General features: G+C 46.8%; 1 protein-coding gene across 2 annotated transcripts in view; it reads right to left on the bottom strand.

The window, feature by feature from the left end:
- The window catches only part of PRDM4 (PR/SET domain 4), a 38,121-nt gene extending 11,762 nt beyond the window's left edge, over positions 1–26,359 (bottom strand). Inside the window, exons 1-7 of one of the 2 annotated variants that reach the window (XM_030214151.1) lie at positions 26,276–26,359; positions 12,924–13,057; positions 11,514–11,699; positions 5,881–6,672; positions 3,426–3,575; positions 2,822–2,940; positions 2,290–2,375 (exon numbers count right to left, since the gene is read on the bottom strand). In XM_030214151.1, coding sequence (XP_030070011.1) covers positions 2,290–2,375; positions 2,822–2,940; positions 3,426–3,575; positions 5,881–6,672; positions 11,514–11,699; positions 12,924–13,056 — 1,466 coding nt within the window. In that variant the 5' untranslated portion in view covers position 13,057; positions 26,276–26,359. The remainder of the gene's footprint in view (positions 1–2,289; positions 2,376–2,821; positions 2,941–3,425; positions 3,576–5,880; positions 6,673–11,513; positions 11,700–12,923; positions 13,058–26,275) is intronic. The other variant, XM_030214152.1, reaches the window with a different exon arrangement.
- Between the last annotated feature and the right edge of the window lie 1,017 nt (positions 26,360–27,376).

Below are 27,376 nucleotides of genomic sequence, written 5' to 3'. Positions count from 1 at the left end.
TGAGGTTTTTGCAACTCCATTCAAAGCGGTTTACATATATTCAGGTCCTTATTTTGTACCAGGGGCAATGGAGGGTTAAGTGACTTGCCCAGAGTCACAAGGAGCTGCAGTGGGAATCGAACTGTTCCCCAGGATCAAAGTCCACTGCATTAACCACTAGGCTACTCCTCCACTCATTCCACCAATAAGAGCCAACCTCATCAGTGATGTCACAATGGCTTGATTGCCCAATACACTTCTGATATTGTGATGTCATAAGGGAAAGGGGGAAGGGAAATGGGACTTGATATACCGCCTTTCTGAGGTTTTTGCAACTACATAGTATATTCAGGTACTTATTTTGTACCAGGGGCAATGGAGGGTTAAGTGATTTGCCCAGAGTCACAAGGAGCTGCAGTGGGAATTGAACTCAGTTCCCCAGGATCAAAGTCCACTGCACTAACCACTAGGCTACTCCTCCACTCATTCCACCAATAAGAGCCAACCTCATCAGTGATGTCACAATGGCTTAATTGCCCAATACATTCCCCAGGATCAAAGTCCACTGCACTAACCACTAGGCTGCTCCTCCACTAGCAACATTCCATGTAGAAGCCTGTCCTTGCAGATCAGCAACGTGGCCGCGCAGGCTTCTGTTTCTGTGAGTCTGACGTCCTGCACATATAGTAGCAACCACTAGGCTACTCTTCCATTCCTTGAGATTCCAGAATCTTGCTATTGTTTGGGGTTCTCATGGAATGTTGCTACTCTTTGAGATTGTGCCTGGAATCTTGTTAATGGGACTTGGCATACCGCCTTTCTGAGGTTTTTGCAACTACATTCAAGGCAGTTTACATATATTCAGGTACTTATTTTGTACCAGGGGCAATGGAGGGTTAAGTGACTTGGCCAGAGTCACAAGGAGCTGCAGTGGGAATTGAACCCAGTTCCCCAGGATCAGAGTCCACTGCACTAACCACTAGGCTACTCCTCCACTGCAAAAAGCAGCATTGAGAAGAACGTTAAAAAAAATGCTGATGATCTTGCTGAAAGATAAATCAATTCTACTTGTAATGCCCCTAAATCTAAAGGGAGCTCTTTCCAGTGACTGAAGAGTGGGTGCTGTAAACAAGACAGAAAATAATTCCCATAGTTTTGTTCTAAGTAAACCAAAACATTATTAATTGAATTAGACAACAGCTTGGTCACATGCAATGAAAATGTATATAACATGTTAGGCTCACTATGAAAAACCTTTTTTGAATACATATCAGCCACAATGCATACACATTAGTATGCATGACAAATCCTGGCCTCACGCGGCTCACTGAAAAAGTTTAAAAGGATTATAAATTAGAATCCTGTAGCTCCAGCAATTCTCAAGAGTAGTGGGGAATGCTAAGATTGACTCCTTCAAATTTTAATAAAAACAAAGAGTAATATAAACCCCAAATTTAAATGCATTAGGACAGCAAGATAACCTTCTTATAAAGAAAATCCACTTTTCCATTACAGCTATTCTAAAAGTGTCCCTTTAAGTGGTACCTAGAAGATATGGCTCACAGTATCAGGTTCATTACGCTCTGCTGCCAGAGGCCAGGTACAGCAGCAGTACAGACCTGTAGAGTACACCACAGCTTCACAAAGCATGGTACAGTAGAAGTCCAAAACTCTGGACATCCAGACTGCCCGAGAATCCAGATTACAAGTGCTGCACACCTTCTGTCCCCCTCCCCCAACGATCCAGCATCTCACTCCCCCTGGTGTACCTTTTCAGAAGTGTAAGCAAGTCTTCCTTGCTGCAGCACCAGCAGCAGACTTACTCACAGGCTGTCTCTGGCCTGCACTGGGTCTTTCCCTCTGACCCATCCCACCCCTTCTGATGCAACTGCCTGTTTTCGGAAGGGCAGGATGGTTCAGAGTGAAAGACAGCCTGTGAGTAAGGTAAAAATAGCAAGAAAGACTTGCAGGACCCTTCCTCTGTGCATACCACTGCTAGCTCCTCTGGCCCCACCCCTGCAATACAGGAAATTTACATCATAGAGAATGGGACCAGCAAAGCTATCAGCAGCACATGCAGGTAAATGATCCTGCATACCTTCCCTGCTGTTTTTACCACCCAACGCTGCAGCTCACCCAGGAAGGCAAGAGGGTAAGCAAGAAGGAGGGAGGAAAAAGTGAGACACAGTGAGCGAGGGGACAGAGAAGATACAACATGGCAGGAAGGAGAGAGAAGGGTGCTCTGGGGTACTAGGATTCTAGTGGAGAAACACTGCAATACACGGCTGTCACAGACATAATGTCACTTACCTGGCTTTGCGTACAAACATCATCCAGTTACAGGCGCTCTCATCACTGGTGATAATACAGAACTCAAGCATGCCACCATGGTACATCTGCGAGAAAGTCAGTAAACACTCCTCAGTAAAGAAACTGTACTATGGAGTCCTTCCTGCTCTGTAGCATGGGACCAACTAAATGAGCCTGGTGACAGAATCTAAACGACCCCCTGGATCTGCTCTTACACGTGATAATGTCATTTAGGCTTAGTTTCAGCAATGCATGAAAAATGTTTTAGTCTGTTCACTCAAGTGCACAAGGCCCCAGTATCCTATGACAGGATGGGGATAGAGTCTGCATCAAAAAATAGAAATATATTTTCACAGTTTTATGGCAACTCTGTATAAACCTGCAGTTTGTTAATTAAGCACAATGAAAAATTACTGCAAACTTTTCAATTCTCAGTTTAAAAATATTTTGAATTGCGGTCATATGACTGCTAAAAAAAAAAAAAAAAAAACATGAAGGGCTTGCAAAGCAGTAATTATCATAATGTACTAACCTTCCAAATGTGGCTGGCTGTCTTGTCCGTCCACTCTGGGACATCCACGGATGAGCGCTCCTCCCCAATCAGAGGTCCAAAGCATGTTCTGTCTGGAATGGTTTCCTGAGCCCACACACCTGTTAGCAATACATGCGCATATCACAGCGAGATGTACATCTAAGTACCTGCATCCAATATTACAAGCCTCTTTTCAGAAAATAAAAGCAGCACTTTATCTGCATCCCTTCTGCCTCTAAGTTCAAAAGCACAAGTACCACCACAACACAACTTAAGCTAATGTTCCTCTCTCTGGTTAGACTTAAGTCTTCTTTGTCTGTTTCTAGAGCCATCTAATTCACCAAGCTACCTTTACTTTTACTTTCCCCAGCAGGCGTTAATCCTATCACAAAATATGTCAGCCTTATCTCATGAGGTTGCAATAAGCAAGGTTACCACAATACACTACAAAAGGAGATTAGACCCTACGGGATTAAGGATAGGAGGAAGAGGTGGGTTCATAGCACAAAAATAAGTTGAAGTACGAGAGAAAACAGATGGCAAGGACTAGCTCACATCACTGTGTTACATACATTCGAGTCAGAAGAGATCACAGGCTGCTTACCAAGGTCACTGCTCACTACGGACTGGCGGAGGAGAAGTTGCTTCGGAAGGGAAAGCCTGGCCCGGCTCTCTATGGGAGTGTCAGCAATGAAAGTGACAGGTCCATGATCCGGGCAGTCTGATGGATATGCCCTGTCACACAACGTACACCCTACAAGGAAGAATGAGGCCATAACGAGCAGTGCCATAGTCAGAATCAAAACCCAATATAACATTTCAACAGCACTCTGCCTTGTCATGCAGGAGCTCAGAGAGGTGTGCTAGTTATGCATTCCTACGCGTGAGGCTAAGACCATGTTCAGAGCAGCTTCTGCCTGGTCTGAAGAGTGTCAATCTCCAATCCTAGATAACCATCATGCCTGGCATACGGTCGCATGTGCTATACTACTGTATCCAAATAACATCATGCATATTCGTTAGGGGTGTGCTGAAAACCAAACCGGTTTGCGATGCTTCAGGACCGCAGCCCTGTTCTAGGAAACTGTGTGATGAGCGTCTAGTCTTGTCGATGTTCATAACCCCATCTGCCTCTTAGCCTATGTACTGTGATAGGAACTGTTAACAGGCTAATGCTGCAAAATCCTTCCTCTAGAATCCATTTTCTGAAATCAAAGCTAGTTTGATGTCTGATCCAGTTTCAAAGAACTTGCCACACAGGAACTATATCAGGTTTGCAAGACATGTACGAGACACTAACTGCCCAGAGAAAGAGCACATTGATGTGTGGAAGATAACATACAAATTACCACAGCAACAGCCCTCTCCAACCACAGAAAGCAGTAACTGATTTCGAAGACAATGCAACTCTTTTGCCAGTAGCCAGAGAGAAATTTGGTTGGGAATACTTGTGTTAAGTCCCATTTAAATATGCATACCCTAAAGCAGGAGTTCTCAACCCAGCCCTCAGGACACACAAAGCCAGTCTGCTTTTCAAGACATTCATGATTAATATGCATGAGATAAATTTGCATGCACTGCCTCCATTGTATGCAGATCTCTCTCATGCATATTCATTGTGGGTATCTTGGTAACCTGACTGGCTAGGAGTGTCCTGAGGACCGGGTTGAGAGCTCCTGCCCTAGAGAAAAGGCAGGAGAGGGGAGGTACGATGGAAATATTTAAATACCTCTGAGATATAATACATAGGGGTTGGGCTTCTTTCAATGGAACAACAACTCTGAATGATGGTGACAAGGGGTCGACTGAGGAGTAACCCAAAGCAGGATTTCTTTATAGAAAAGGTGGTGGATGTGTGGAAGTCTCCCAGAGGAGCTGGTGGAGACATGGACTGTTTGTGGGACAAGCACAGAGAGTTCCTAAGGGAGGGGAAGTGACTGTAGAGCTGAGCAGTTAGCTTGAATAGGCAGACTGGATAGGCTGTGTGGTCTTTGTATGCCAGTTCCTCTTTTATCCATCCTGGTCTTCTATGACAATCCTATATAATAAAAGGCACCTCCAACATTCTGAAGCTGACTGCATGGCTGAGGCATTCCTGCTCTCTGTATCCATCTCCTGAATTGACATCACGTACTTCCGGGTTCGTCACAAGCAGAAGTGACCAACCACACGAGGTTTCTCGGCTTCAGAATGTTGGAGGTGCATTCTATTAAATAGGATTGGTCAGTTCCTTGAAGCACAGCTAGAGCTCAGCATCCTGCACAGTAACACTCAGACACCAGAGAGAGACAGGGGGCCTGACACCAGAGGGGGGGAGGTATCTCTGTCACACACACACACTCTCTCTCTCACAGTCAATGTCTTTCTCTCTCTCACTCTCACACACTGTTTCTCACACACTCTATGTCTCACACTGTATCACATTCACTCTCTATGTGTCACACAGTCACCCACACACTCTCTTGGTCTCATACACTCAGTCTCACAGAGAGTCTGTGTCTCACACACTCTCTCTCTCGCATACTATCTGTGTGAAACACACTCACATATGCACTTGCACACACTCTCATTCTCACACACACACTCTCTCACAGACACACTCGCACCCAGACTCACTCTCTCTCTCACACACACTCGCACATTCACTCTCTCACACACAGTCACTCTCACATACACTCTCTCAAACACACACACCCCGAGGAAAACCTTGCTAGCGCCCGTTTCATTTGTGTCAGAAACGGGCCTTTTTACTAGTATGGAATAATAGCCTCCCCTTTTATCATGATGCTTAACACACAGTAGATGTGGCAGGTAATGTGCAGGGCTGCTCACTACAGCACTGGCAACAGACATCGTAACCAGCAGCAGTCCCAGCTGGACCACCCATAAATAGCAATGCGTATTCCTCAGGATCTTTAGATACAGCTATTATAGCGCTAATACTGGACTTTACAACTTGCCGGATCAAAACCACATGAGTAAAATCTGCTCTAACATCTAGTTCCTGGAAGTACAAATCTTCCAAAACAGGGTACGTAATGTCACCTTCTCATACTCACATATTGTGAACAAGGTAGCCATGTTTTCCTTATTAGAAGTGGAGTCTTCCATCTGCAGAGAAGACGGCACAAAAGTCAGATTTTCTGAGGGTACGTCCACGTGATTCGGCGCCATAGGGACTTCCTGGGTTATCGAAGACACCGTCACTGGCTCAAGATTTATGCCAACTCCATGAAGAGAGACAGATGTCAGAGAAGAAACTGGGTGAGAGGTGGAGAGTGCCACACTCACAGAGTTTGCACTCATGGCTACAGTGTGAACTGAGTCGTGGAGTGAGCTTTCCGAGATGCTCACCCGGCCAGCGATATGATGATCTGCTTCCACCACAACTGGAAGCTCCAGGGTACCACCATGAATCGAAAGAGCACTCCCATGTCCCACTGAATCTGACGCCAGGTTTCTGCTCACAGAGTCCACTGCTAATGGTTCATGGTTTCGGGAGCCGGAGGGCATTTGCTGATGGTCCCCCGTTACACCATCCATAGTAAGCTCTTCTGTCATACGATCAGTCGAGATTGGACTGGTTACCCTGGAAACATTCTCCATGGATATTCCAGAATCCAGGGTTACTTCGTGGCTGTCACTGGGATGCAAGTGGCCTCCATGTGTGCCCACGGAGCGGGAGTCCAAAGATACAATCCCTGCTTCCAGTCCTACGGTTCCACTAGGCTGGTAGGGATCCAGGGAAGAAGGGTTACTAGGCACAGATAAGCCTGGTCCATTATCCACGTTGAGAGAACTTGGATGAATGTACTGGGGTGGTGGTCTGTCCGCTAAGTAAGACAGGATACCTAGTTGAAAAAAAAGGAAAAGGAGGGGTCAATTTGCTTAAACGGATTTTCCATCACTTAAATATAGATGTGTAAACATATCATAATGAAATGCGGCCACATTAAAAAAGGACTTCCAAAAGCATAATTTGCGCTTCATAAAGAATGTACCATAGGAAACACACATTACCTGCACCATTATTTTGAAACTAGTAAGGAAGGCCCGTTTCAAATCGCAATGAAACGGGCACTAGCAAGGCTCCCCTCCGTCCCTTTGTGTCTCCGTGTGTCGCCGGCCCCCCTGCAGCCTCCGTGCGAATGTGTGACCCTGGCCCTTTTGGCACGCCCCCCGTGTGCTCCGCCCTCGACGTCATCGCGTTTTGACGCGAGGGCGGAGCAGAGGTACAGTGCGGTACAACGTTGGAGCTGAGAATGTGCTCCGCCCTAAACGTCATAACGTTTGACGCGAGGGCGGGGCCCACAGACTGTGATTTTCTGTGGCTTCAGAGCTTCGAACTTACGAACCTGGCTTCAGTGACGTCAGTGCAAATAGAACATTGAGGGTGAGTTTTATATATATAGATGGTTAAAATACTAGGGTACATTTAAATCAAGCCAGTATTCAAACATGATTTTAGCAAGCATCTTTGCTGGAAAACTGGTTTGTATACCTGTAACTGAAAACGTCCCTACTGCTCATGTGCCAAATACACTCTTCATTTAAAATTAATCCCCAGGTTTTTAGTGATATATAATTATAAAACAAACCTTGGTGGGTCATTCGTAGGGATCTGGGACAGGTACTCACCATGTAACCTTCCTCCTACGAGAAGGCCATTGGCTACCAGAACAACATATAAAATACTAACCCTTGCACACAAGATCCATTACAATTTCTTTCCCGATTCCCTACTCTTCCACCAGGACACTGCAATCGACCAACCAAAACCAACTGGTGGTCCCCTCATTCTATTATATTCTCCTGGACATTATCCAATTTTCAGTGCGTCTTTGATATTCCTTATCCACTAGAAATCTCTTTCCACACATTTAAGAAGGGCTTTTGTGACACACCTGACAAAATTTCATTTATGCGACACACTAAAATTCAGTTGAACAAAAAAAAAAAAAAAAAAAAAGAAATCGCTCCTAAATATTTCATTGTTATAAATATTGCAAGGGAAATACGAAATATTCTTAAACAGAATCTAATTTGTTTAATAAAATGCTGATGAAATTAAAGATATTAAATTTGATTTTTTTTTCTCAAAGAAGTTTTAATCACTTTTTCAGTGAGAAATCTGGATCAGATGTGCATAAGTACATAAGTAGTGCCATACTGGGAAAGACCAAAGGTCCATCTAGCCCAGCATCCTGTCACCGACAGTGGCCAATCCAGGTCAAGGGCACCTGGCACGCTCCCCAAACGTAAAAACATTCCAGACAAGTTATACCTAAAAATGAGGAATTTTTCCAGTCCATTTAATAGCGGTCTATGGACTTGTCCTTTAGGAATCTATCTAACCCCTTTTTAAACTCCGTCAAGCTAACCGCCCGTACCACGTTCTCCGGCAATGAATTCCAGAGTCTAATTACACGTTGGGTGAAGAAAAATTTTCTCCGATTCGTTTTAAATTTACCACACTGTAGCTTCAACTCATGCCCTCTAGTCCTAGTATTTTTGGATAGCGTGAACAGTCGCTTCACATCCACCCGATCCATTCCACTCATTATTTTATACACTTCTATCATATCTCCCCTCAGCCGTCTCTTCTCCAAGCTGAAAAGCCCTAGCCTTCTCAGCCTCTCTTCATAGGAAAGTCGTCCCATCCCCACTATCATTTTCGTCGCCCTTCGCTGTACCTTTTCCAATTCTACTATATCTTTTTTGAGATACGGAGACCAGTACTGAACACAATACTCCAGGTGCGGTCGCACCATGGAGCGATACAACGGCATTATAACATCCGCACACCTGGACTCCATACCCTTCTTAATAACACCCAACATTCTATTCGCTTTCCTAGCCGCAGCAGCACACTGAGCAGAAGGTTTCAGCGTATCATCGACGACGACACCCAGATCCCTTTCTTGATCCGTAACTCCTAACGCGGAACCTTGCAAGACGTAGCTATAATTCGGGTTCCTCTTACCCACATGCATCACTTTGCACTTGTCAACATTGAACTTCATCTGCCACTTGCACGCCCATTCTCCCAGTCTCGCAAGGTCCTCCTGTAATCGTTCACATTCCTCCTGCGACTTGACGACCCTGAATAATTTTGTGTCATCGGCGAATTTAATTACCTCACTAGTTATTCCCATCTCTAGGTCATTTATAAATACATTAAAAAGCAACGGACCCAGCACAGACCCCTGCGGGACCCCACTAACTACCCTCCTCCACTGAGAATACTGGCCACGCAATCCTACTCTCTGCTTCCTATCTTTCAACCAGTTCTTAATCCATAATAATACCCTACCTCCGATTCCATGACTCTGCAATTTCTTCAGGAGTCTTTCGTGCGGCACTTTGTCAAACGCCTTCTGAAAATCCAGATATACAATATCAACCGGCTCCCCATTGTCCACATGTTTGCTTACCCCCTCAAAAAAATGCATTAGATTGGTGAGGCAAGACTTCCCTTCACTAAATCCGTGCTGACTTTGTCTCATCAGTCCATGTTTTTGTATATGCTCTGCAATTTTATTCTTAATAATAGCCTCCACCATCTTGCCCGGCACCGACGTCAGACTCACCGGTCTATAATTTCCCGGATCTCCTCTGGAACCTTTCTTAAAAATCGGAGTAACATTGGCTACCCTCCAGTCTTCCGGTATTACACTCGATTTTAGGGACAGATTGCATATTTCTAACAGTAGCTCCGCAAGTTCATTTTTTAGTTCTATTAATACTCTGGGATGAATACCATCAGGTCCCGGTGATTTACTACTCTTCAGCTTGCTGAACTGACCCATTACATCCTCCAAGGTTACAGAGAATTTGTTTAGTTTCTCTGACTCCCCCGCTTCAAATATTCTTTCCGGCACCGGTGTCCCCCCCAAATCCTCCTTGGTGAAGACCGAAGCAAAGAATTCATTTAATTTCTCCGCTACGGCTTTGTCCTCCTTGATCGCCCCTTTAACACCATTTTCGTCCAGCGGCCCAACCGACTCTTTGGCCGGTTTCCTGCTTTTAATGTATCTAAAAAAGTTTTTACTATGTATTTTTGCTTCCAACGCTAATTTCTTCTCAAAGTCCTTTTTTGCCCTCCTTATCTCAGCTTTGCATTTGGCTTGGCATTCCTTATGATCTATCCTGTTACTTTCAGTTGGTTCTCTTCTCCACTTTCTGAAGGATTGTTTTTTGGCTCTAATGATTTCCTTTATCTTACTGTTTAGCCACGCCGGCTGACGTTTAGTCTTTTTTCCCTTTTTTCTAATACGTGGAATATATTTGTCCTGAACCTCCAGGATGGTGTTTTTAAACAGCATCCACGCCTGATGCAAGTTTTTTACTCTGCGAGCTGCTCCTTTCAGTCTTTTTTTCACCATTTTTCTCATTTTGTCGTAATCACCCTTTCTATAGTTAAACGCTAGCGTACTTGATTTCCTAGTTTCACTTCCTTCAATGCCAATATCAAAACCGATCATATTATGATCACTGTTATCAAGCGGCCCTCGTATCGTTACCCCCTGCACTAGATCATGAGCACCACTAAGGACTAAGTCTAGTATTTTTCCTTCTCTTGTCGGCTCCTGAACTAGCTGTTCCATGAAGCTGTCCTTGATTTCATCAAGAAATCTTATGTCCCTTGCGTGTACAGATGTTACATTACCCCAGTCTATATGCGGGTAATTGAAATCCCCCATTATTATTGTGTTGCCCAGTTTGTTTGCGTCCCTGATTTCCTTTAACATTTCCGCATCCGTCTGTTCGTCCTGGCCAGGCGGACGGTAGTACACTCCTATCACTATCCTTTTCCCCTTTGCACATGTGTTGGTAGTTTTTTTTTTTTTTAATGGATTTGAAGGATAGGAAAATTCACACTAAACTTACCACCCCCCCCTCCCCCCCGTTCACACAAAGCCACGCTGCATTGCTGACACAGCCCATTCAAAGTGAAAGGGTTGTGTAGACAGTACCACACTGCTAGCACAGCTTTGTAAACAGGGCCTTACCGTCAACATCAAAAATCTTTTATTTGTCTAGAGTCTATACAGAGCCAGAGCTGGAGGGTCCCTCTTACAGCTTATCATACAAAAATATATAGTTCAAATTCTGGTGTCACCTCAGTCACTGCAACACAAAACCCTGTTATTCAGAAACTGTGAGGCAAATATAGAAAGCACATCTGCAACATTTCCTTTTGGGACCTGATCACAGCAGCTATCACTGGAGGTATTGGAGAAACAGAAATAAGGACCAGTTATCGAGGTCTCCTCAGCTTGTAGGCACTGCTGGCTTTTAAGGAAAGCACAGGCTTGCAGTGTATGCCAAATTTTGGGGACACACCAATGTGTCGCCATTTAGGATACTGCAACACCCTTTCTTCCTTGAAAATTTAAAAACACCCCACCTAATGTTTTCCTAACCTTTAGTTCTTCTAAGGGAATAGTGAAAATACTGGTAACTGAAATGTTCTTTTAACACTTCAAGAAAGAAAAGGCAGAACCTATGTAAGGAGCCAAGGCAAACACAGGGAAAAGTACTTATTCTATTAGTGTGACATAATACAGTTACTTTAATTAAATCAATACATCTGACCAAAGGCCACCTGTCCCTTGAGGAGCTCTGTTCTTACAGCAGCAGCTCCATGTGACCTGACCTCCCCTCCCCCTATCCAGACGGCGATATTCACCAGGAAGAATGTGTCTGAAGTAGCTGCTCTCCAGGTGAGGATACGGTGGTGGAGGCAGGGCGTAGTTTCTCTCTGGTATGCCACACATCACTCCTCGATCGCCAATACCCATTGGAAGCATCAGAGACAAAGCCGATGGCAGGGAGCTGAGGGAGGGTCCTAGATTAGGAATTGCCACAGGTAATCCTGCAAAACAGCATATTAGAAGGTGTTCACAAAATTCGTACTGAATGATGCATTATTTAGATCTCCCTCTGACTTTTTTTTAAATCAGAAACTGCACATTAGGGTTTGACATTATGCCATGAATTTTCAGAGGAAATTGAGATTCATCTCCCAGTTTATTTAGCTATAATCAGGACAGCGTGCCTGCAATCCGAAGCAATATCCACTTATCGAAGGAAGGATGGGTACAGTTTCATCGTATTGAGCTTTGTCCATAACAAAGGTTAAGGGGAAAGTAGACTAGATCCATCCAGTCTCTCCTTCCTCTAACTGCCGAAAGCACACTGACCATTTTCATGAAATTATTTTAGTCCATGAAAAAGGACCATGAAGAAATGCTTTCTGACGGAAACTAGGCTGCCCAAACTTAACACTTATCTACTAATGCACAGAATTCTGCCATGTAAAAATTCAAAAGAAGTTATATGGCAGTTGGAAAATGCATAACTTTGCTAGCTGTATATTTGTGTGTGTGTGTATACATCCGATAAATATTAATATACATCACTGAAATCAATCTACAACACAATATTATCAGTATAAACGAGGGCTGGGGTTTGGGGCAGGGGCAGAGTGAGTGTTTGTTTAGTTCAGCCCACAATTCTGCAAGTCAGAGGCCCTCAAGAACCCTTGTCATCCCTATTCACTATCTTCTCCCATTCACTTCCGCTCTGTTTGTTTGCACCTCTGCCTGGCTTCCTTACAGTAAACATGAGATTGTGCTGACCACACCCTCACCCCTTCACTACTGCCAGTTATCCGCAGCTGTCCTTACCAAGAATCATCCACACAGGTATTTAACAAGACAGTGAATGTATTCATATCCAACAGAACTGCATCGTTCAGGATCAGTAATGATGGGTACCTATGAAACGATGAAGGACAACGCTAGGCAGTGCTTTTCTAGGCCACTTTTGTGAGAGATCTGGGTTTAATTCTCAAGCCCAGCTTTGTTTGCAAGTGTCAAGAGATGCTCTGGATGGAGTCTCAAATTCAAAACATTCAGAAGCAGGAAATGTAAAAAAAACCTTTTTTTTTGGTGGAAGACAAACTATTTAGTAACCTGCTTTGGTCAATGTGTTGAGACTGAGATGGTTTGTAATTATGTTGTTGGCTAGGGCTAAGGCCTGCTTCTTTAAGAGCCAGATAAACGCTATGCAAGTAAGCCCTGCTCCTCCAACTCACCTGGTGCAGGTATGGCATTGTGAGGAGGTGAGCTGCCCAGCCCCAGGTGGCCTCCGGACACCGGTAAGGCATTGCTGACCGAGCTTGAACTTAGCTGTTCTATCCCCACAGGACTCAGGTTCATGTCATTCATCCTGTGGAAGAAAGAGAATTTAATTTCACCTGTATCCGGGATCCCCTTCAGAAGCATCTATCAAGGCACATACTGAGGCTCCAAGTTTCAAAATATGCAATAACCACGTGCCACAAGCAGGTCTGTGGTTTAAGGGTTAGCACCAGTAAAACTTAATAACTCCCCTTAAAAGGAAATGTTCAAATAAATCTAAAAGATTTTTTTAAAAATAACCAAGGTTGCAAGAAAAAAAGAAATCACTTCTTCCCAGAGCATTCAATTTGAAGATGACTTATTGAATTTAACCTAAAAAAAAATCTAAATTTCTTTTCACCTGGTCATCCCCAATTATTTTCCTAAATGAATAATAATAATAATAATAAAAAGGCAAGCAAATAAACTAATAACATGTCTCTAAGGCAGTTCCAGCCTCTACAAAACCACCTGAGGCAACTTACAGTGAAAAAGGGAACAGTACAATCAATACAAACCTAATTTTGCTCTTTTATCTTGAGAGGATTTCTGTCTGCCCATGTGTATGGAATATTTTAAAGACTGTTTTTCAATTCTGCTCTAAACAGACAGTCTACTCTGAAGTTCCTGTTTTCTGACCGAAACTAATTTTTGAAGTCATGTGTCTGATTTATTTTGTGCAAAAGGGAAGTAGAGCATGTTTAAGGTTCAAGAGATAAGCCATCTGGCCAGTGGCTTGTTTACTTGAAACCAAGAGCATGTGACTAAATTCTCTTGCACATCCTTGTAATTTTCCATGGCTCTGAAAAAACCTAATAAAAAGGGGGGCTTTGAACAGTGAAGTCGGAGGCTCGTCTATGGGCGGAGGCACTGCGTAGAACTAGACTCCTGGTCAGACTACGGCTTCTCTGAAAAAGGGGCCTCTTTCAGCTGATGTAAAGAGTCTGGATGTAGTAATTAATGACCAGTGATGTAATGATTATTGCTTCTTTTCCTGGTCTAGAAACTTCTAGCACTGCTTGAATGTAGGGATTGTTTATAGGTATTATTGTTTCTTTTCAGTTCTCTTCAGTTATATATCTTAATCATTGTATATCTCAGACAATAATGACTTATACACTCTCCACTTTGAGGTGAATCCATCTCTAATAAAAAGTCTCATTTACCCAATACAAATCCAAAAGAATCTGTAGTTAATTTATTCTCTGAGCAGTCTGTAGTGATAAAGTAAGCAGGCTGTATTTTTAGAGCAATACACTATGCAACAGGGAAAACAGACCTTATGACTCTCTCCCACAGTATTTACTGTGTACAAGACCTGGAGGATGTGCGACACAAGAAAAGAAAACTGACAAGAACAGAAAAAAATGCAGAAATGGAAAAATGAAAGACAAAATAATGTGACAAATGACAAATTGTTTTTTAACTAACGCAAATCCCGCTCCTGGTAGTGTCCCTTTTGTTCACCGAAACTAGGTCACTAGGAATTCCTGGGACTGCGTCTGATACTTATGCAATATCTGTTGAAAATGAAAATTAATCAGGCAAGACACCATTTTTCCTTTCTTGTCATCAGCAGCAGATGAATCCAGAGACGTGTAGGATGTAGCAAAGCAGTTTGAGAGTAGGGTGGGAAACAGACACTGCCGAGAACAACACTGACATACGGAATCGGAGAAAATTTTTCTTCACCCAACGTGTAATTAGACTCTGGAATTCATTGCCGGAGAACGTGGTACGGGCGGTTAGCTTGACGGAGTTTAAAAAGGGGTTAGATAGATTCCTAAAGGACAAGTCCATAGACCGCTATTAAATGGACTTGGAAAAATTCCGCATTTTTAGGTATAACTTGTCTGGAATGTTTTTACGTTTGGGGAGCGTGCCAGGTGCCCTTGACCTGGATTGGCCACTGTCGGTGACAGGATGCTGGGCTAGATGGACCTTTGGTCTTTCCCAGTATGGCACTACTTATGTACTTATGTACTTATGTTATCTGAAACCTGTAGGGGCCTTTTCCTGCTCTCTCACCTTTGCTGGTCAGAGGCCTGGTAAGCCTGAACCATCTTTTCCTGATCTAATATGGATTCTGTAGCTGAGGCCTGAATACATCAAAAAACCAGCTTTCTACAACTACTTGGCATAGCTGTGCTGGCTTCATTCAAGGACATGTGTATGTGCACTAGCCTGCCTTATCTCCTGGGAAGGTGAGTAGCAGCGTGCCTTACACAGACAGAGTCTCCAGGAGCACCTGTGAACCATGGAGGGGAGTTTGGTACCATCAGGCTTGTAACCAATAAGAGATTCTTGCTGAAATCACAAGGCCTCTCATTGTCATGACCATGAATTCTGCTGGACAGAAGTATACTGTTTGTGATTGGGCCATATGTGTCATGTGGACCAACAGGAATGCCAATGTTGGACAAGAGAGAATGAAAGAAGATCAGAAGAGAAGATGATTTGATGGTGTATATATCTCTCGATAGAGAGACTATTTTTCCTAAACACCTGTGAACTGTGATCCTTTGTGCTAAGAGCTGACAAGGTCAAGTTCAGAAGCAGCGTCCTGGCTTTCCCGAAGACTGTGTAACCAGCTGCTCACAGAGCAGGGCCCTGGACTATATTCTTGAACTGGAAAAGGCTCACAGGCACTCTGCTAGAGCTGGAAGAAATCTGATTCTGCACATCACTTGGACTCTGAACCTACGGGACCTCAAAAGTGAGCTTGCAGGAATTTTTCTTTTAGCTCAGGTTTTAGTTAGTTTGGTTTACGTACGACTGATTGGTTGTAACAGGACCCGTGGTCTTTAGCCTAATCTTGCTGCTAAGTGGTAATATTTTCTCAAGATATTATAGTTGTATAATTACTTATATATATATTTTTTTTCCATATATCTATTGGTAATAATCGGTATATTTTGGTAGTGTAAAATCTGCCATACATAGGGCCACCACAAGTGCAGTCTGTCACAGCATTGCCGCCAAAAAAACCCAAAGGGCAGAGGGAGCCACATAAAACCCAACATAGCAGGAAAGGAACAGCAGCACTCACAAATTTGACGTGTCCCTCAAAGGCTCAGGTGCATGTCCAGGCTGCTGAAAATGGACCACTGTCAATGTGCAGATACCCCCACTTCCTCAGAAAGCCACAATAGCAGAATTATGCTCTCTTCCTTTGAAGGATTCCAAAGGAATAAAGTGGCAGGAGATGGGGGGAGGACCTGGAAACCACCAGGTGTACCCCTAGAATAGGCACCAACAGAGCCGAGACGCCCCTGGGCTCAACTGAACCAGAACAGGAGCCAAGATGATCATAGGAGCTTGTGAGAGACCATCCACCACCTGCTGGAGATAGACAAATACCATCCTATATGACAGTACCAAACTGAACTCTATCTCCACCTGCTGGTAGATGGTCATAACCCACAAGTCTCTGGATTTGTCTGCTGCTGATGAGAAGGAAGAAAGCTTTTAACACCAGCATTAGGTTTAAATTTTGTGTGTTCCTCCAATAGCACAGCCAGTGCAATCTAACTTAAAAAAAAAAAAAAGGAATACTGTATTCATGTCTCGCGTTCCACCAAATAACTCTGACTGCCATATTCTATAAAAGTTGCAATGTATATCCCAACCTAAAGTAAACTTGATTGCAATAATCAAGACAATTTTATTATCCTATCTGTACTACAACTCTGAAATCACCCTGCAATACAAACAAAGGCCACAACAACATAGGACTGGCTTCACAACCCTCTTAGACTATGATTTAAAAAACATCATCATACAAATATACCCAAATACTGAACTTCAAACCAAAGATGAAGATTAATACCATTTAAGCACATAACCTCATCTGCTCTCCAGAACTGTACATTCTACCAGGAGGGCCTGTGTTTTCTCACAGTCACTTTGCTATTTCCAGAGTACCTGCTATCTAATAATACGATGGTCATAGCCAGATCTTGAAGCACGGAGACATTTAGCAAAACCCTGCCTTGAGTGAATTTCTCAAAAAGATGGTAAATAAATCAACATAAATAAATAAAATCATCTTAACAGGTTCAACTTCTACAGAAAACAGATTTTTTTTTTTTTTTGCTGATTTAGCTTTTATAAAGAAGAAATGAGTTACAGCAAAAACACTAATTCTAAACTCTAATTGAGACCAGAAGCCTAAAATGTGTAACATTGAAAAATATATTTCATTTCCTTTCTTAATGAAATCTGATACTAGTTCTCATTCTGAGGATGGTTTCACAATGTTATCAAAGCACAAGTCATTTTAAGTGCCCTGTTTACTAAGCAGCGCTAATGGCATGCTGGCATTTTTAGCACGCGCTAAATGCTAAAGTCACACAACGTATGGGTGACTCTAGCATTTAGTGTTTGCTAAAACGCCAGCGCACCTTAGCAAACAGGGCCCTAAATCTCCTCTGTCTTGACAATTCTGCAGTTATAATGACATCTTTATGTCATAACAACTCCGGAAGTTACTGAGACTTACTTGTTCAAAAAGACGTACAAAAAGGATCCCCCAAACTTTCTAATTTGTCTATTTTAATTTACACCCTAATTACTGAACATTATATTTTGTCCTGATATCATTATGTTATCTATTTATCCACCTCTTATTATACATAATTTTCTTATGCACCTTAATTGCAACAATTCTGAAATTCTTACTCCGTTAATATGATTGCCATGATATTCTTATGCACCTTATCTGTTATCTATATTCTGATTTTCTTATTCCATCAATGTGATTGTCGTTGTATTATATTGTAAGCCACATTGAGCCTGCTAATAGGTGGGAAAATGTGGGATACAAATGCAGCAAATAAAATAAAAAATAAAAATCTTTCTTTCCGTTAATGTCTTACACCTTGGCATCGTGGTATTTTTACTGCACCACGTTTAAAGGATCCAAGGAAAAACAGAAAAGAACATACTTCTCCATACTGGAAAAGCTTCACTGGCGGCCAGTATCTAAATCGGCTAGGTTTAAAAGTCAAGTGTTTTGTTTTGTTTCTCTGAGCATAAGACAAACTGATTCAACATATTTGTCTGACCAGTTGCTCTTAAGCTCCTTCTCATTCATGACATGCTTCACAATTGGCTCTACTCTGTAAGTCCACCCCACTTTGGTTATTAAACTTGAACTATCTCGGGCACTTTTCTGTATGTGGGGCCATAAATATGCCGATTCTACAATACGAACAGTACTCCACTACAAACTTAAATTACATGTGTACTTTTATTGTTTCCCATTAATTACTTCCTCCAACAACAATCTTCCATACAACTCACTTTCACACATCATACACACCTTCAACCGCTCAGTCAAAGCATCGTAGTGTATTATACAACAGTATAAATGTTAACGCTTAAAAGTTAAATACAGGCTCAATCACTGCTTGTACTTGAGTCTATAGTCTTGTCATCTTCCTGTACAAGCAGTGATTGAGCCTGTATTTAACTTTAAGCGTTAACACTTCACCCAATGCGCAATGAAACTCTGGAATTCGTTGCTGGAGAATGTGGTGAAGGCGGTTAGCTTGGCAGAGTTTAAGGTAAAATTATGTATAATCATACCTGATAATTTTCTTTCCATTAATCATAGCTGATCAATCCATAGACTGGTGGGTTGTGTCCATCTACCAGCAGGTGGAGATAGAGAGCAAACTTTTGCCTCCCTATATGTGGTCATGTGCTGCCGGAAACTCCTCAGTATGTCGATATCAAAGCTCCATCCGCAGGACTCAGCACTTAGAGAATTACACCCACGAAGGGACACTCTGCCCAGCTCACCACCGCCGAAACGGGGGAGGGGAATTAACCCAGCTCATCCCCACACAAGTGGGGGAGGGGAATCCGTCCAGCTCATCCCCGCGGAGCGGGGGAGGGACACCACACCCGCCGATGCGGGGGGATCTGGCTTATCCTGCAACCGCAACCGCGGGAGGAGCTGACTGACCCTAACACCGCCGAAGCGGGAGGGGTACAAAGCTGCCCTACAGCCGCACGAAGCGGGAGGGAGTGCCGGCAGAATTTTAAGTCTCAATCCAGCCCCGTAAAACGGAGGGGAGAGGAATGCAGCAGCTCACTGTAACACAAACTCGTCTTAACTCTTGAAGAATCCAAGTGAAAAAACTTGAACACGAAGTCTTTCTGAAGTAACTGAAGACTAAACTTGAACCTGAAATGCAACCAGAATAAAAACAGTACAGATATCTGGGAGGGGCTATGGATTGATCAGCTATGATTAATGGAAAGAAAATTATCAGGTATGATTATACATAATTTTACCTTCCATATCATCAAGCTGATCAATCCATAGACTGGTGGGATGTACCGAAGCAGTACTCACCCAGGGCGGGACATTGAAATCCCTGACCTCAACACTGAAGCTCCAAACCGGGCCTCCGCCCGTGCAGCCACAGTCAAACGGTAATACTTGGAGAATGTATGAGCCGAAGCCCAAGTTGCCGCCTTGCATATCTCTTCCAAGGAGACGGATCCGGCCTCTGCCATCGAGGCCGCCTGAGCTCTCGTGGAGTGAGCCTTCAGCTGGATAGGCGGCACCTTCCCCGCGGCCACATAAGCCGCTGCAATGGCTTCCTTGACCCATCTTGCCACTGTAGGCTTAGCAGCCTGCAGACCCTTACGAGGACCTGCAAACAGGACAAACAGATGATCCGATTTCCGGAAATCATTGGTCACTTCCAAGTATCTGATGATGACTCGTCTCACATCCAGATATTTAAGAGCAGAGTACTCCTCTGGGTAGTCCTCCCTACTTTCGTAGGGAAGGGAGACAGAGCTGCTGATTCACATGGAAGCGAGAAACAATCTTGGGCAGGAAGGAAGGCACTGTGCGAATAGTCACTCCTGCCTCAGTGAACTGCAGAAAAGGCTCTCGACAGGAGAGCGCCTGGAGCTCGGAAACTCTTCTGGCTGAAGTGATAGCCACCAAAAAGACTGCTTTCAACGTCAGGTCTTTCAGAGATGCCCTCGACAAGGGTTCAAAAGGCGGCTTCTGCAATGCTCTTAGTACCAGGTTGAGATTCCACGCAGGCACCACTGAGTGCAGAGGAGGGCGCAGGTGATTAACTCCCTTGAGAAAGCGCACCACATCTGGCTGCGAAGCCAGAGAAGCACCCTTCAGGCGGCCCCTGAAGCAAGCCAGAGCCGCTACCTGGACTTTAAGGGAACTGAGCGACAGGCCTTTCTCCAGACCTTCTTGCAGGAACGCCAACACTGAAGAAATTGGAGCAGTGAAGGGAGAAAGTGAGCCTGCTTCACACCACGCTGCAAAGATACGCCAAACCCTGGCGTAAGCAGTAGAAGTAGAGCGCTTCCTCGCTCTCAGCATAGTGGCGATGACCTTGTCTGAGAAGCCCTTCTTCCTCAGACGCTGCCGCTCAATAGCCAGGCCGTAAGATCAAAGGGGGAGGGATCCTCCATCACCACGGGACCCTGATGTAACAGGCCCTGCTCCACTGGCAGCCGCAGAGGATCGTCGACTGAGAGCCTGATCAAGTCCGCATACCAGGGACGCCTGGGCCAATCCGGACCCACCAGGATTACCCTGCCGGGATGCTTTGCCACCCGGTCTAGCACCCTGCCCAACATGGGCCAGGGTGGGAACACATAGAGAAGCTCTTGTGTCGGCCACTGTTGGAGAAGAGCATCTACTCCCAGGGATAGAGGGTCCCGTCCTCTGCTGAAAAAGCGCGGCACTTGGCAATTGGCCGATGACGCCATCAGATCTAGGCTCGGCTGGCCCCAGCGCTTCGTGATGTCCAAGAACGCCTGAGCAGATAGCTGCCACTCTCCGGGCTCCAAGGTATGGCGACTGAGAAAGTCCGCCTTGACATTCATGACTCCGGCAATGTGGGCCGCTGAAAGCTGCTCCAGGTTCGCTTCCGCCCACTGGCAAAAATTCATAGCCTCCTTGGCTAGAGGGGCGCTCTTGGTACCTCCCTGGCGGTTGACATAGGCCACAGCCGTGGCATTGTCCGACAGGACCCGTACAGGCTTCAACACCAGTACCGGGATGAACTCCAAAAGCGCCAACCGAATGGCTCTGAGTTCCAGGAGGTTGATAGAACACTTTGCCTCTGCAGGAGACCAGAGCCCCTGCGCTGTCCTTCCCAAGCAGTGGGCTCCCCAGCCCGACAACGAGGCGTCCGTCGTGACGACAATCCACTCTGGGGTCACCAGAGGCATTCCCGCAGACAACTTGTCTGTCTGCATCCACCAGCTCAGCGCCTTGCGCACTGCTGGGTCCAAGGGAAGGCGCACAGCATAATCCTCCGACATCGGAGTCCAGCGCTGCAGCAAAGATTGTTGAAGTGGTCTCATATGAGCCCTGGCCCAGGGCACAACTTCCATCGTGGCCGTCATAGAGCCCAACAGCTGCACATAGTCCCAAGCCCGAAGGGGAGAGGCTACTAGGAACTGGTCCACCTGAGCCTGAAGTTTGACAATCCGATTGTCTGGCAGGAACACTCTGCCCACTTGGGTGTCGAATCGAACTCCCAGGTACTCCAGGGACTGAGTCGGGTGCAGCTGGCTCTTCTCCCAGTTGATGATCCATCCCAGGGAGCTCAAAAGAGCAACTACCCGGTCCACAGCTCTGCCGCACTCTGCATAAGAGGGGGCTCGGATCAACCAGTCGTCCAGATAAGGATGGACTTGTACCCCTTCCTTTCGTAGGAAGGCCGCGATGACCACCATTACTTTGGAAAAGGTCCGCGGAGCAGTAGCCAACCCGAAAGGGAGGGCTCTGAACTGGAAGTGTCGTCCCAGGACTGCAAAACGCAGAAAGCGTTGATGAGGAGGCCAGATGGGAATATGCAGGTACGCTTCCTTGATGTCCAAGGATGCCAGGAACTCTCCTGCCTTCACTGCCGCTATAACAGAGCGGAGAGTCTCCATGCGAAAGTGCCGCACTTTCAAGGCCCGATTGACCCCTTTGAGGTCGAGGATAGGCCGGACAGAACCTCCTTTCTTTGGTACCACAAAGTAAATGGAGTAACGTCCCTTGCCAAGCTGACTTTCTGGCACCGGAACGACCGCTCCCAGTGAGTAGCTGCAATAGACGCTTAAATAAACGTCGAAATAAACGCCTTTAAGGACGTTCAAAAAATTTTTATTTTTTTTTTTTAACGGAGCCAGCGGGAGGGGGGAGAAAAGGAGGGACCTGGCACCACCAGGTTGCACTTGCTCAAAAGAGCCCTCAACCCCAGGCACTCAACAAAACCTAAAAATTAGGCTTGGAGGCCTAGCCAGAGCTGCTGCTGTGTGTGACCACCACCTGCTGAGATAGAGAACATACTGAGGAGTTTCCGGCAGCACATGACCACATATAGGGAGGCAAAAGTTTGCTCTCTATCTCCACCTGCTGGTAGATGGACACAACCCACCAGTCTATGGATTGATCAGCTTGATGATATGGAAAAAGTGGTTAGACAGTTTCCTAAAGGACAAGTCCATAAACCGCTACTAAATGGACTCGGGGAAAAAACGCACAATTCCAGGAATAACATGTATAGAATGTCTGCATGTTTGGGACGCTTGCCAGGTGCCCTTGGCCTGGACTGGCCGCTGTCGTGGACAGGATGCTGGGCTCGATGGACCGTTGGTCTTTTCCCAGTGTGGCATTACTTATGTTAACATTTATACTGTTGTATAATACACTACGATGCTTTGACTGAGTGGTTTAAGGTGTGTATGATGTGTGAAAGTGAGTTGTATGGAAGCTTGTTGTTGGAGGAAGTAATTAATGGGCAACAATAAAAGTACATATGTAATTTAAGTTTGTAGTGGAGTACTATTTGTATTGTAGAATCAGCTTAGGGGTAGTTATAATAAGCTATTTCCCTCCATTTGGCAGAAGAGCCATAAATATGCCACCATAGCCATCTCTACCTGTTTTCAAATCTATGCTAAAAACCCACCTTTTCACCCACTGCTTTTGCCCTCCCCTTGTTCCTTCTCACCCAGTACTTCCCTTGTCCTTAACTGTCTTGTCTGTCTGTATTATTTTAGATTGTAAGCTCTCTGAGCAGGGACTGTCTCTCTATGTTGGATGTTCAGGGCTGCATGCGTCTGGTAGCGCTATACAAATGTTAATAATAATAATATTCATAAGGACAGGCTTTTTACCCAAAGTTGATTGAGTAGGATATCATAAGTAAGGCACAAATTCTTTTTTTCACATTTCTAATTATTAGGAACTTTGTTTTAGTTTTTAACTAAAGTTTTAGATGTCTGGATAATATATTGCCTGTTATTTTTATGTTATTGTTTTGTATGACTGCATTACTTTTGTGCCCCATCTGAGTTGTGTTATTTAAATTCGATCGTTGGTTTTATCCCTTATGTAACCCAGGGATACTTGAATCCTGCCCCTATTTTTGGTTCATACGGTCTCCAAGGATGGCAAGTCACCGGTTCTGCCACCTCTCCCCCCCCCCCAAGATGGCAAGTCACCAGTTCTGCCACCTCTCCCCTCCCCCCCAGGATGGCAAGTCACCGGTTCTGCCACCTCTCCCTCCCCCCCCCCCCCCAAGATGGCAAGTCACCAGTTCTGCCACCTCTCCCCTCCCCCCCCCCCCCCAAGATGGCAAGTCACCAGTTCTGCCACCTCCCCCCTCCCCCCCCAGGATGGCAAGTCACTGGTTCTGCCACCTCTCCCCCCCCCCCCCCCCCCCCAAGATGGCAAGTCACCAGTTCTGCCACCTCTCCCCTCCCCCCCAGGATGGCAAGTCACCGGTTCTGCCACCTCTCCCCTCCCCCCCAGGATGGCAAGTCACTGGTTCTGCCACCTCTCCCCTCCCCCCCCAGGATGGCAAGTCACAGGTTCTGCCACCTCTCCCCTCCCCCCCAGGATGGCAAGTCACCGGTTCTGCCACCTCTCCCCTCCCCCCCCAGGATGGCAAGTCACCGGTTCTGCCACCTCTCCCCTCCCCCCCAGGATGGCAAGTCACCGGTTCTGCCACCTCTCCCCTCCCCCCCCCAGGATGGCAAGTCACCGGTTCTGCCACCTCTCCCCTCCCCCCCCCAGGATGGCAAGTCACTGGTTCTGCCACCTCTCCCCCCCCCCCCCAGGATGGCAAGTCACTGGTTCTGCCACCTCTCCCCTCCCCCCCCAGGATGGCAAGTCACTGGTTCTGCCACCTCTCCCCTCCCCCCCCCAGGATGGCAAGTCACCGGTTCTGCCATCTCTCCCCTCCCCCCCAGGATGGCAAGTCACCGGTTCTGCCACCTCTCCCCTCCCCCCCAGGATGGCAAGTCACTGGTTCTGCCACCTCTCCCCTCCCCCCCCAGGATGGCAAGTCACCGGTTCTGCCACCTCTCCCCCCCCCCCCCCCAGGATGGCAAGTCACCGGTTCTGCCACCTCTCCCCTCCCCCCCCAGGATGGCAAGTCACCGGTTCTGCCACCTCTCCCCTCCCCCCCCCAGGATGGCAAGTCACCGGTTCTGCCACCTCTCCCCCCCCCCCCCAGGATGGCAAGTCACCGGTTCTGCCACCTCTCCCCTCACCCTCCCAGGATGGCAAGTCACCGGTTCTGCCACCTCTCCCCCCCCCCCCCCCCCCCCCAAGATGGCAAGTCACCAGTTCTGCCACCTCTCCCCTCCCCCCCAGGATGGCAAGTCACCGGTTCTGCCACCTCTCCCCTCCCCCCCAGGATGGCAAGTCACTGGTTCTGCCACCTCTCCCCTCCCCCCCCAGAATGGCAAGTCACCGGTTCTGCCACCTCTCCCCTCCCCCCCCCAGGATGGCAAGTCACCGGTTCTGCCACCTCTCCCCCCCCCCCCCAGGATGGCAAGTCACCGGTTCTGCCACCTCTCCCCTCCCCCCCCAGGATGGCAAGTCACTGGTTCTGCCACCTCTCCCCTCCCCCCCCAGGATGGCAAGTCACTGGTTCTGCCACCTCTCCCCTCCCCCCCCCAGGATGGCAAGTCACCGGTTCTGCCATCTCTCCCCTCCCCCCCAGGATGGCAAGTCACCGGTTCTGCCACCTCTCCCCTCCCCCCCAGGATGGCAAGTCACTGGTTCTGCCACCTCTCCCCTCCCCCCCCCGGATGGCAAGTCACCGGTTCTGCCCCCTCTCCCCTCCCCCCCCCAGGATGGCAAGTCACCGGTTCTGCCACCTCTCCCCTCCCCCCCCAGGATGGCAAGTCACCGGTTCTGCCACCTCTCCCCTCCCCCCCCCAGGATGGCAAGTCACCGGTTCTGCCACCTCTCCCCTCCCCCCCCAGGATGGCAAGTCACCGGTTCTGCCACCTCTCCCCTCACCCTCCCAGGATGGCAAGTCACCGGTTCTGCCACCTCTCCCTCCCCCCCCCCCCCCCCCCCAAGATGGCAAGTCACCAGTTCTGCCACCTCTCCCCTCCCCCCCAGGATGGCAAGTCACCGGTTCTGCCACCTCTCCCCCCCCCCCCAGGATGGCAAGTCACTGGTTCTGCCACCTCTCCCCTCCCCCCCCAGAATGGCAAGTCACCGGTTCTGCCACCTCTCCCCTCCCCCCCCAGGATGGCAAGTCACCGGTTCTGCCACCTCTCCCCTCCCCCCCCAGGATGGCAAGTCACCGGTTCTGCCACCTCTCCCCTCCCCCCCAGGATGGCAAGTCACCGGTTCTGCCACCTCTCCCCTCCCCCCCCAGGATGGCAAGTCACCGGTTCTGCCACCTCTCCCCTCCCCCCCAGGATGGCAAGTCACCGGTTCTGCCACCTCTCCCCTCCCCCCCCCAGGATGGCAAGTCACCGGTTCTGCCACCTCTCCCCTCCCCCCCCAGGATGGCAAGTCACCGGTTCTGCCACCTCTCCCCTCCCCCCCCAGGATGGCAAGTCACCGGTTCTGCCACCTCTCCCCTCCCCCCCAGGATGGCAAGTCACCGGTTCTGCCACCTCTCCCCTCCCCCCCCAGGATGGCAAGTCACCGGTTCTGCCACCTCTCCCCTCCCCCCCCAGGATGGCAAGTCACCGGTTCTGCCACCTCTCCCCTCCCCCCCCAGGATGGCAAGTCACCGGTTCTGCCACCTCTCCCCTCCCCCCCAGGATGGCAAGTCACCGGTTCTGCCACCTCTCCCCTCCCCCCCCCAGGATGGCAAGTCACCGGTTCTGCCACCTCTCCCCTCCCCCCCCCCAGGATGGCAAGTCACTGGTTCTGCCACCTCTCCCCCCCCCCCCCCAGGATGGCAAGTCACCGGTTCTGCCATCTCTCCCCTACCCCCCCCCCCCCCCACTGTTAAATTCATACCTGCGGTTACCCACCAACAATCCCGCAGCTTTCCTTGTCCGCTTCCCCGTTCCCTCTCCCTCAGAGGCCTAGTCCCGCCTTGCCGGAAACAGGAAGATGCGTCAGAGCAAAAGGACAGGACGAGGAAGCGGAAGAAAACAGGCGGCGGCATGACGTCAAAACGTTGAAGCCACTTGGCTTAATTTCTGTTTCCTTCCCCCCAGCGCAGCCGTCGTTCTGCCTCCACTCAAAACAAAGCGAGGACCAGGCAGCAACGTCCAGGTTGTTGTTCATCATTGATGGTACCATTTTTATTTAATTTCACTTATGTTTTCAAACATGCTAGCTTGTCCAGCACACAGGATAAGTACTGTAACGGAATCGTAATCCGTGTGTCATTGGAGGGGCTGGTTATAGGGGCACCCTAGCATTTTTCTCTCCTGGTAAAGGGGCACTAAAAAAAACAGACATCATGTTATGAGAATCGGGTGCTCAACGTTCAGAGTTTCTAGTTATTTAGTTATTTATAACATTCATATCCCACATTAAACATAAATTAGGTTGAAACCTGGGAGCATTTAAAATCTTTTTTTTCCCCGTGTCTAGATTGGAACTTGCTACTTTTGTTTTCTGGAATGCAGTGGTATAATATAAAAATGCACTTAATGTTATTACTATTTAAAAGAGAGATATTGAATAATGAGGGACAAGCTACCTTCATGCAGAAGTCCAGAGTCAGTCTAAGTGCCAGCATTTGCGAGTTCTGTGATATATATTTATTTCCTCAGTTCTGTTTGGTTGTAAAAGGCATGTTGTTGGTTTTTTTTTGTTTTTTTTGGGGGGGGGGGGGGGAAGGTTCATCTTTGTCTCCCAGCTGTGTGCATGTATATAGGTGAAAGCAGGGAGTAATATGTATATAGATGAGTCCTGGGAATGATGGCAAAGAGATAGCAGCAGTAGAACAAATGGATCTGAATGACATTTATATTTTCCAAAGATGATGCATAGCTTGATGGGATATCCCTGTTGTAAGAGCAGAGTAAATCATTTCATAGCTTCTTGTTTAAAATTAACCAAGGAAGAACAAATCTGGTGGAGGGGAAACGAGTCAGCATGAGTTCT

Source organism: Microcaecilia unicolor, chromosome 9 (genome assembly GCF_901765095.1).
Source record: "Microcaecilia unicolor chromosome 9, aMicUni1.1, whole genome shotgun sequence".
Classification (NCBI taxonomy): Eukaryota; Metazoa; Chordata; class Amphibia; order Gymnophiona; family Siphonopidae; genus Microcaecilia; species Microcaecilia unicolor.
Note: the sequence above shows the minus strand (reverse complement) of the source record. Positions and strands in the feature narration are given on the sequence as shown.